This window comes from Pelobates fuscus, chromosome 5 (assembly GCF_036172605.1).
Source record: "Pelobates fuscus isolate aPelFus1 chromosome 5, aPelFus1.pri, whole genome shotgun sequence".
Classification (NCBI taxonomy): domain Eukaryota; kingdom Metazoa; phylum Chordata; class Amphibia; order Anura; family Pelobatidae; genus Pelobates; species Pelobates fuscus.
The window spans coordinates 64,184,626-64,196,576 of record NC_086321.1 but is presented as its reverse complement, the minus strand read 5'-3'; the positions used below and the strand labels follow the sequence as shown (position 1 = coordinate 64,196,576).

The following is an 11,951-nucleotide window of genomic DNA, read 5'->3' as shown; positions in this document are numbered from 1 at the left end:
CCTAGTGGGTCCGCCGTCTAAAACAGTGGTCGTCTTACCTCCTCGTTCCTGAACCTGGGTTCACACTCATCGACGGGGGCACCCCAGCACTTACTACGTAGAGGCCGATGATCTCTTGGACAACAGACCAGTGGCGCCGAGATGAAGGGAGGTCCACGCAGAAGTTCAGGGGTGCAGCCGTAGAGAACGTGGGCAAAGATAGACCGTCTCACGCCTCTGCTTCTCAGCTACCGTTGAACAATGAGGTTCCCGGCCAATGCACCAAATGATACCGGAGAAACTGACGGAAGCCAAGCACAGAGAGATGGACTCAGGTTTCTTCAGGAAGGAAGAGATTCTTTATTTGGTTCACCGATCGGGACTCAGAGGGACTAATGTCACCAAAAAACAGCAAAGTCTGAGTCCTGATCATACATTGTAGGTCCCTTATATAGGCATGTAGCTCCTCCCATAATCAGTTCAAATATAGAAAGTGTAGATTCACCTCCTAGTGGATAGAACACACTCTTAGTGGGTAATAGTGGATAGCAAAAACAATTACCCTTGAACTAAATGTATAGTAGATAAGGACTCCTCCAGGTCCTCAATAGATATGGGGAAAAATGGATCTACAATACAATAATAACAGACATAGCATAATACTGTTGACTTATAAGAGAGAGTGGAAGTATAAATAGTAATTCACACTCACAAACCAAAATTGATTGTAGGCATATCTTATAAAGCGATGTAAATCTCAAGGTTGGTGGACCATCATAGGATACATAGAAGGGAATAAGAAAGCAAAATAGTGCAGAGTATCTTGGTAAAAAGTTACACTTTAATAATGAGGCACACTTACAGTGTTGTAGTGGCAAACAGGCATATAAAATCAACCGGTCTCAGGATCTCATGATGACTTGCAGGATCAACTTAACCCGGTCAAAATAATAAAAATAATAAGGATAAAAATAATAAAACAGCCTAATATAAACAATGAAAACTCTAACACTATCAATCAGCCCTACGCGTTTCGTCCAAACGTCCTTGGACTTCCTCAGGGGCAAAAGCGTCCTTCTATGTGTAGGTATATTCCTTCATATGATGCTGGTGGCTCTTTTCAATCCGTCCGGTTTGGCGCGCCCAGAGTGTCCTCCAATCATTAGCTCGCTTCCGGGTTCGTCCGTCCATAGTACTTCCGGGTGCGAGCCAATGACGTAACCGGATATGCGTCTCGCATCTCTCTTCCGGGATTTGTTTATGCGTTCCACCTGATGTGCGTTCCACCGCTCGTTTATAGAGCGGAGAATAGCCACAGATAAAGAATTGATTTAGCAATATGCAACAGTAATAATCTCTTAAACATGATGATATTTTCCAAGACTTCACTTAGAAACTATTTACAACTATTTACAAACCCTTGATAACTATACAAAGTATAACATAAAGATGGAAAGTAGAATAAAAGTATATCATATTCTACAAAAATTATGTGCTTAGTTAGACCACATAGTCAAGACATATATTTGTCATTATTAAGGTTAGAAACAAAACAAAAAAAAATCAAAGGCAATCTATCCTGTTTTTCGACACATGTTGTATACCTACTCACATGTGGGTGTGGGATGCAATATGTGGGAAGAACAGGTAGAAAAGCCAAAGTCAGGTTCCAGGAACATAGACACAATATCAGAAACCATCTGTTGACCCACTCAGTGCCAGTGCACTGCAATAAATGTCCAATCTTCAGCTTTAATACCCTCCAATGTATCATCATTGAACAAGTAGTTCTAGATGATAGAGGAGGTGACCTGATGTCATTATTGAGAAAAAGAGAGGGATACTGGATACATACCCTACAAACCATGCAACCTAGGGGACTCAACGTTGATTTTGATTTGGTCTGTTTTCTCTAATGAACACCTTCTTGTATGTATTTTCTGTACTTTTTTCTTTTTTGTTTCTAACCTTAATAATGACAAATATATGTCTTGACTATGTGGTCTAACTAAGCACATCATTTTTGTAGAATATGATATACTTTTATTCTACTTTCCATCTTTATGTTATACTTTGTATAGTTATCAAGGGTTTGTAAATAGTTGTAAATAGTTTCTAAGTGAAGTCTTGGAAAATATCATCATGTTTAAGAGATTATTACTGTTGCATATTGCTAAATTAATTCTTTATCTGTGGCTATTCTCCGCTCTATAAACGAGCGGTGGAACGCACATCAGGTGGAACGCATAAACAAATCCCGGAAGAGAGATGCGAGACGCATATCCGGTTACGTCATTGGCTCGCACCCGGAAGTACTATGGACGGACTGTCACGTCTAAACATTTGTTATGAAGGAACACAACTGCAGATTTCTTATAGTTTGAATATTTATTATAAAAAGTAAAAGGTATTGACTTTAAGTCCAATTTACAGGTACTGTAGCTTTAAGTAGTGAACGATAACTGAAGTCCACAATTACAGGCACTGTAGCTTTAAGTAGTAAACAATAACTGAAGTCCGCAATTATAGGCACTGTAGCTTTAAGTAGTAAACGATAACTGAAGTCCACAATTACAGGCACTGTAGCTTTAAGTAGTAAACGATAACTGAAGTCCACAATTATAGGCACTGTAGCTTTAAGTAGTACACGATAACTGAAGTCCACAATTACAGGCACTGTAGCTTTAAGTAGTAAACGGTAGTAATTAGCAGACACTGAATCAGAAAGAGTCTCTTAGTAGTGTTAATGAATTAGGTGATAAGAAGTTACAATAGCTGTTCCATAGGCTTTAACTGAAGCAAGACAGATGCAGCTAACTGATATAAAGTATGAGTTGAAGTTAGCTGTAACGGGTTTGTTTTATCGAAGGACTTTAGAGACAGGAAATAACAGCTTTGAGATGCAACGCTTATCACAGAGGTTTTACTTAGCTTCCGGCACATAGAACACTGGTTCCCGAGATCTCCTCAGAGGTGGTTATCCTGAATGGAGAGAGTTCAGCTTTTAGTCGTGGATGAGGAGAGGTGAAGGGAACTTGAAGTCTTCCAGTCCGGTCCGGTAACAGAGGGCTTTCACAACGATGTTGTAGCCGGTTCGTGAGTACGGAACGTAGTTCAATAATCCAGCGTCGATCAGCTGGTGCGGTCGGATTAAATAAGGAGACCGTGTCATAAAGGGGTGTGGCTAAGCTCCGTGGAACCAGGAAGTAAGAGGATACCATAGTTAAGGCATGACACGGACGAACCCGGAAGCGAGCTAATGATTGGAGGACACTCCGGGCGCGCCAAACCGGACGGATTGAAAAGAGCCACCAGCATCATATGAAGGATTATACCTACACATAGAAGGACGCTTTTGCCCCTGAGGAAGTCCAAGGACGTTTGGACGAAACGCGTAGGGCTGATTGATAGTGTTAGAGTTTTCATTGTTTATATTAGGCTGTTTTATTATTTTTATCCTTATTATTTTTATTATTTTGACCGGGTTAAGTTGATCCTGCAAGTCATCATGAGATCCTGAGACCGGTTGATTTTATATGCCTGTTTGCCACTACAACACTGTAAGTGTGCCTCATTATTAAAGTGTAACTTTTTACCAAGATACTCTGCACTATTTTGCTTTCTTATTCCCTTCTATGTATCCTATGATGGTCCACCAACCTTGAGATTTACATCGCTTTATAAGATATGCCTACAATCAATTTTGGTTTGTGAGTGTGAATTACTATTTATACTTCCACTCTATCTTATAAGTCAACAGTATTATGCTATGTCTGTTATTATTGTATTGTAGATCCATTTTTTCCCATAATCAGTTCAACCTACACATACTCTTATCTAATCAACCGAATAGAGACTAAAATCCTGTTTGACCACATGGCTTGCCCAGCACAATGGAGGAGGGGAAATACTCGTATATCCTGTATTCCTCCTTATGCTCCTTACACTACTGATTGTATCTTAGCTACGTGTAACTGACTTAACTGGTACATCAACATATGCAAATGCACATACCATGTGGCAATCTTGTCCTAGTAAATTTATTTTTACTGAGATTCCACCACAATAATCCATCTGAAATGGTGAGACTTATTTGAGTATTCCTAGCAGCTGATTATACAGACAAAGGACAGCAGAAAAGTGTTAGTGCATAAGTCCATGGCAGCGTAAGGGTTTCCAGACTGCACTCTGCGATAACCAACAAGTAGAAACCACGACAGGACACTGATGAAAAGCTATCCAGGGTTTAAATATGCCTCTCTAAGCATTGATTGGCCAGATTGTGACCTCTGACCCCAAAAGGTGCGTGCACGTTGATGATGTGATGTCGCACGCACATCAGTGCCATCATGGTCGTGGACGGAGGCAAGTAATCTATTTAAAACGGAATTGCAGTGGCCGGCGTCTCTTGGAACGCTGCATCAGCTGGGGACAGATCCAGGTAATTCTTTATACTTTCAGCGTGACCGAACTGATCAGTGTAAGAGTCGGGAGCAGTGACACAGCCCCCTCATGTCTCATTATCCCAGCCCCCTCATGTCTCATTATCCCAGCCCCCTCACGTGTCTCATTATCCCAGCCCCCTCACGTGTCGCATTATCCCAGCATCCTCACGTGTCTCATTATCCCAGCCCCCTCATGTCTCATATTCCCAGACCCCTCACGTGTGTCATTATCCCAGCCCCCTCACGTGTCTCAATATCCCAGCCCCCTCACGTGTCTCATTATGCCAGCCCCCTCATGTGTCTCATTATCCTAGCCCCCTCATGTGTCTCAATTCCCCACCCCCATGTGTTTCATCTCCTCTCCTCCCTTCCCCATGTGTCTTACCCACCAGTGTTAATACTGGCGGACCCACCATTGTGACATGCTAAAAGAACTAAACTTGTTGTTGCTGGAATCCAGACGCACCCTTTATCTTTCCAGCCTTGTGTTTAAGAGCTTTTCTGGGAAGCTCCCACCCTACCTGAGCAGAATGCTCTCCCCGGCTGTTCCCACCTCCTATAACCTCCGATCCAGTCCCAGCACGATATTTAGTCTACCTCAATACAAAAAGAAAGCGGCCCGATCCTCCTTTTCCTACAGAGCGCCGCAATTATGGAACGACCTCCCGCACACTTTAAAATCTTCCCCAAGCCTAAAGTCCTTTAAAAGATCCCTCTCTACCTACCTCAAAACAGAATGCACCTGTCATGGGTGATTATATATTTCCTACCTGTTCTATGTTACATTTTGTATTTATTGTGTATTAATATTGTTTTTGTATTTTATCGTACCCTATTGTATCAATGTAATGTTTTGTGGACCAAGGACATACTTGAAAACGAGAGAAATCTCAATGTATCTTTCCTGGTAAAATATTTTATAAATAAAATAAATAGTTTTAGACATAGTCTTTTGACTAAAAAGCCATTTTAGTTTTAGTCGTACTTTAGTCATCTGAATTGTTTTAGTCCATTAAATCTCCAAAATTATAGTCATCTAAATCATTTGAACATCGTAGTTGGCGATATTAACCCTGCTTGGGAGTATAGATTGTTTTAATGCTCCTCCTGTAGTTCACTTCATGTGGTCTGTGATTAACATTTAGTGTCTTCACGCCTGCAGGTCCATTCCAGGGTTCAGTTAGTGCCAACCCATCAAAAGTGCCTTGGGTGTCATGGCACCCGGAAGTAAGAGTCAGCACTTGTCTCTAGTGCTTACAGCTCAATGCGGTCGTGACGTCACTCCGATCGCGCCCCTCCCGCGCCTGCGCAGTGAGCCGGAGGAAGCAGCAATCTGATGCAACCGGCTGACAGTGTGAGCAGAATAGCCATGAGTGCGGAGATCAGCGAGGGCACCGCTCAGCTCCGGCTCGGTGAGGATCTATACACTGTATTCAGCAGCTGTCATATAGCGGCTATTACTGCTTACTGGCAGGTCTGCTGTATTACAGGGAGGGAGTGACAGCTGGGATACACACAGTGTGCCATATGTATGATTAGCTATAGACAGTGTGCCATATGTATGATTAGCTATAGACAGTGTGCCATATGTAGGAAAGGAAGGGGGTGGGGGAGGGGAGTGTACCATATGTATGATTGGCTATAGACAGTGTGCCATATGTAGGAAAGGAAGGGGGGTGGGGGAGGGGAGTGTACCATATGTATGATTGGCTATAGACCGTGTGCCATATGTATGATTAGCTATAGACAGTGTGCCATATGTATGAAAGGAAGGGGGGGAGGGGGAGTGTACCATATGTATGATTAGCTATAGACAGTGTGCCATATGTAGGAAAGAGGGAGGGGAATGTGCCATATGTATGATGGGTTATAGACAGTGTGCCATATTTAGGAAGAGGGGGAGTGTGCCATATCTATGAAGGGCTATAGACAGTGTGCCATATCTATGAAGGGCTATAGACAGTGTGCCATATCTATGAAGGGCTATAGACAGTGTGCCATATCTATGAAGGGCTATAGGCAGTGTGCCATATCTATGAAGGGCTATAGGCAGTGTGCCATATCTATGAAGGGCTATAGACAGTGTGCCATATCTATGAAGGGCTATAGGCAGTGTGCCATATCTATGAAGGGCTATAGACAGTGTGCCATATCTATGAAGGGCTATAGGCAGTGTGCCATATCTATGAAGGGCTATAGGCAGTGTGCCATATCTATGAAGGGCTATAGGCAGTGTGCCATATCTATGAAGGGCTATAGGCAGTGTGCCATATCTATGAAGGGCTATAGGCAGTGTGCCATATCTATGAAGGGCTATAGGCAGTGTGCCATATCTATGAAGGGCTATAGGCAGTGTGCCATATCTATGAAGGGCTATAGGCAGTGTGCCATATCTATGAAGGGCTATAGGCAGTGTGCCATATCTATGAAGGGCTATAGGCAGTGTGCCATATCTATGAAGGGCTATAGGCAGTGTGCCATATCTATGAAGGGCTATAGGCAGTGTGCCATATCTATGAAGGGCTATAGGCAGTGTGCCATATCTATGAAGGGCTATAGGCAGTGTGCCATATCTATGAAGGGCTATAGGCAGTGTGCCATATCTATGAAGGGCTATAGGCAGTGTGCCATATCTATGAAGGGCTATAGGCAGTGTGCCATATCTATGAAGGGCTATAGGCAGTGTGCCATATCTATGAAGGGCTATAGGCAGTGTGCCATATCTATGAAGGGCTATAGGCAGTGTGCCATATCTATGAAGGGCTATAGGCAGTGTGCCATATCTATGAAGGGCTATAGGCAGTGTGCCATATCTATGAAGGGCTATAGGCAGTGTGCCATATCTATGAAGGGCTATAGGCAGTGTGCCATATCTATGAAGGGCTATAGGCAGTGTGCCATATCTATGAAGGGCTATAGGCAGTGTGCCATATCTATGAAGGGCTATAGGCAGTGTGCCATATCTATGAAGGGCTATAGGCAGTGTGCCATATCTATGAAGGGCTATAGGCAGTGTGCCATATCTATGAAGGGCTATAGGCAGTGTGCCATATCTATGAAGGGCTATAGGCAGTGTGCCATATCTATGAAGGGCTATAGGCAGTGTGCCATATCTATGAAGGGCTATAGGCAGTGTGCCATATCTATGAAGGGCTATAGGCAGTGTGCCATATGTAGGAAGGGCTATAGGCAGTGTGCCATATGTAGGAAGGGCTATAGGCAGTGTGCCATATGTAGAAAGGGCTATAGGCAGTGTGCCATATGTAGAAAGGGCTATAGGCAGTGTGCCATATGTAGGAAGAGGGGGAGTGTGCCACATGTAGGAAGGGCTATAGACAGTGTGCCATATGTAGGAAGGGGGAGTGTGCCATGTGTATGAAGGGCTATAACAGAAAATTTATGCCATACTTACCGATATTTTCTTTTCCCGGATATTTGCCATGGTAGCACTATGTATGGGTATAGCTCCTCCCCCTCTCAATTGGACAGGAACACCTCCTAATTAATAAAAAGAGACTCCCTCCTATGCCCTCTCAGTCTTAGTTTAAAGCCACGAAATAACATAAATTCTTGAAAAGGGTGGGATCGCAGTGCTGCCATGGCATATATCCGGGAAAAGAAACTATCGGTACGTATGGCATAAATTTTTTGTTTTCCCCAGATATATCCATGGCAGCACTACGTATGGGTTATACCCAAGCTGAAAGGTGCAAGGGAGGAAAAATAATATCCAAAAATGCATAAGTCCATGCAAATAAACTGTTTATTGATCCATCAACTATAAGGCAGCAGAGAGGACACTTCTAACGATTTCTGTGGTAGATGAACGAACTATGTCCAACTGATAGTGATGAATAAATGTGTTGAAGGAGGACCATGTTGCTGCTGAACAAATGTGATCCGGAGAAATGTTGGCTGCAGCTGCCCAAGAAGAGGCCAAAGATCTGGTGGAATGAGCTTGAAGGCCTTGTAGGACAGGAACTCCGGAACTGTGTGAGCCTGACTGATGGCTGAGATTATCCATCGGCCGATTGAAGTTTGAGAATCGGCCTGACACCTCTTGAAACCCGAAGGAATGATCAACAGCCTAGAAGTTTTCCTTATATCAGAGGTACGGTTCAGGTATGCAGATAAACAACGCACCAGATCCAAACAATGCCATTTCTCTTCTTCTTCAGCTAAGGGATGAGGGAAAAAGGATGGCAAAATGATGTCCTGATTCATATGAAATGCATAAACCACCTTGGGTCTGAATGCTGTAACGGTACGAAGAATCACTCGGTCTTCCTGAAGAATCAAAAAGGAAGACTCGCAGGAAAGAGCGCCCAGCTCTGAGATTCTTCTACCCGAGGTAAGCACAACTAGAAGAACGGTTTTCAACGTTGGAGTAAGCAGAGAAACATTCTCCAAGGGATCAAATGGAGAATCAGATAAGGTCTGCAAAGCCAGAGGTAAATCCCAAGGAGGGGAGAAAAACCTCACAGGAGGGCGTAGCTTGAGAACAGCTTGAAGAAATCTAGCAATATCTGGGTCAAATGCCAATTTCCGATCCAACAGAGCAGAGAGCTGAAATCTGCACTTTTAGGGAGCTGAGACTCAGCCCTTTGTCAAATCTGCCTTGCAAAAAATTGAAGGACGTCACAGATACTGGGAGACAAAGGAGAAATATTGTGTGCCATACACCAGCTACAGAAGATGTCCCAAATACGATGGTAAGCAGATTAAGTAGATTTCTTCCTGGCATTCAGAAGGGTACAAATTACTTAAGTAGAGGAACCTTTGCTGGAGAGACATTGCTTCTCAATTTCCATGCCATTAAATTGAGAGACTGAGGAGATGGGTGATAGATTGGGCCCTGTTGTAGAAGACTGTGTTGGTCTGAGAATTTTAGAGGGATGTCCTGAGAGCGTTTCTGTAGCAGGGGAAACCAAGGTCGCCTGGGCCAGAAGGCGATTACTGCCAGAATTGTCGCCTGCTCCTGAAGGATCCTCCTTAGCAGGGGAAAAATCAGGGGAGTTGGGGGGGAAAACCCCAGATGGAACTTCCACTCGCAACAAAGAGCATCCTGGTCTTCCGCCAAAGGGTCAAAGTAACGCGAGAAGAACTTTTCCACTTTGCGATCTACTTGAGGAAAGCCCTACTTCTGGATTATGCTTCAGTAATGCCCGAGGGGATAACACCCATTCTGTGGGATCCAGAATTACTCGGCTTAAGAAATCCGTAACTTGATTGTTCTTTCCCGGAAAGTAAACTGCCTTGATCCCCTTCAAATTCTTTTCCGACCAGGACATCAGTGGAGTCAACACTTTCATTAAACGTTTGCTCTTCGTACCCCCCTGGTGGTTGATGTATGCTACTGCGAAAGTATTGTCTATCCTTACTCTCACCCAATTGTGCTTCAGAGAAGGAAAGTGCAGAAGAGCCTGGAAGACTGCTTGGAACTCTAAAACATTAGAGGATAGAAGATACTGTTTGTTTTTCCACTGACCCTGTACATGAAGAAGGTCCAAATGAGCTCCCCAACCTGGTTGACACACATCCGTCTATTCTAAATAAAAGGAAAAGCAATGTCACTTACCTGGAGCCAGAATACAGAAGTTCAATCCAGATATGCAGGGATACATGAAACTGCTTACTGAGGCACAGAGGTACTTACCCTTTTAAATATAGGATACTGAACATGGAAGTAAATCCCCTTGCTGCAGGACTCACTCTGGTGTGCGTTCCACGACCGTAGTGAGGGAAGCTATAGGCTGAGAAAACCAGAAGTGCCGAACCCGGAAGTGCCAAAGGTGAACGCGCGATTTTGGTGTGCGTTCCATCATGCGTTCCATAACCGGAACGTATAAGAAACAGGGAAAGGCTGAAACCAGAGACAAGAAACTACCCCCCCCCCCCCCCCCCCCCCCCCCCCCGGTCATGTAAGCTCTGAAATTCACTGCCACTTACATCCTGGGGATAGGACAGGCTATCTTAGTGGGAAAGCCAAAAAGCCCAAATTTTATGCAGCAAGTAGGTGAACCCTTCTCGGAATTACCACCTCAATGGGTCTGGCACATCCAGCTGCTACCTATAGGGTCACTGCAGCATAGCTCCGTGGTTGCTAAGGGGAGAATCCTCCAGGGGGTCGCTCTTGATGAGGCGCCGTGTCCTGAGGCTTCCATGGGGAGAGAGGTTGAACTCCCCATGGGCAAGGGGTACAATTAGTTCCGAATAAGCCACAAAAAAAATAAAAAAAATAGATGAAACATCCAGTGTCCATGAGAAGTGTACAGGAAAAAAAGACTGAGAGGGCATACGAGGGAGTCTCTCTTTTATTAATTATTAGGTGTTTCTGTCCAATTGAGAAGGGGAGGAGCTATACCCATACGTAGTGCTGCCATGGATATATCCGAGGAAATACAGTGTTCCATATGTAGGAAGGGGGGAGTGTGTCATATCTATGATGGGCTATAGACAGTGTGCCATATGTAGGAAGGGGGGAGTGTGTCATATCTATGATGGGCTATAGACTGCGTGCCATGTGTATGAAGGGCTATAGACGGCGTGCCATGTGTATGAAGGGGTATGTTGTGGGGAGCTTGTTAAAGGCTCAGCAATAATCATTAAAGGGCGATTGAATGTTTTGTGCTGATTGTTGCACAGTATCCAGATTTTTGCCTGAGCTTTTTATCTCTTCATTTTATGTGGCAGAGAGCCTGTTACCTCACTTGCTGAAAGGGCTAGTGGTTAAAATCTTTCATAGATCAATATTTTGATATAAAATAGACTCCTGTAGCAACCAACATTATAATTGTACGTAGAAATATCTAGCCTCTGTCACCGCATGTTCTTGTGCAAATCTGTATAACATAATTACAGGGGTATTTCATTATTAAACCTCCTGACATAGCATGTATGTAATCTGTTTTTTGTTTTTATTATGATTTGTAGATACAAGTGTGCAGAACGTTAATGTTTACATCTGCGGGGTTAAATGGGGTACATATGGCACGCAGACCACTTCAATGAATTGCCACAAACAACTTATGCTCATTAGATTGAACCTAAGATTTTTGTTTATGTACATTGTAGATTAGGAGAAGGGACAATTTAAAAATAGGTTTTTCTCCTGGCTGTCTGTAAATGCCACGGCGTTCGCCTTCCACAAGAGCCCTCTGCTCTCCTTTCATAGCAACCACAGTGCGTGTGCTGTAGCTGCTATGGAAACTCCCTACCCGGTGCTCTACTAAGCAGGGCTCACTAATGAGCGTCAGTTGAGCATTCTAGCCACGGAGTGCAGTACAGTATCAGGCTGCCGTGGCCTACTTATGTGATGTCATCTGTGCTCCTCTCTGAGGAGCATTGGGGACCATAGGCGCATGCGCTGTGCTCACTCATAATTCTGCCATAGAGAATTATGGAATACAGTTAATTCTCTATGGCAGACTGACGGCACAGCGCATGAGATCAAGGCATGAGAACCGGGAATTAACCAGCACTTCCAAGCCTTCAAACTATAAATGTTTTGGTGGGTAGGACTTGAGG

The 11,951-nt window shown here is 43.8% G+C and overlaps 1 protein-coding gene across 1 annotated transcript in view; it reads left to right on the top strand.

Annotated features, from left to right (window-relative positions):
- The first annotated feature begins 5,723 nt into the window (after positions 1-5,723).
- The window catches only part of NARS1 (asparaginyl-tRNA synthetase 1), a 59,245-nt gene continuing 53,017 nt past the window's right edge, over positions 5,724-11,951 (top strand). The window contains exon 1 of the mRNA XM_063453935.1: positions 5,724-5,836. Coding sequence (XP_063310005.1) covers positions 5,761-5,836 — 76 coding nt within the window. The 5' untranslated portion in view covers positions 5,724-5,760. The remainder of the gene's footprint in view (positions 5,837-11,951) is intronic.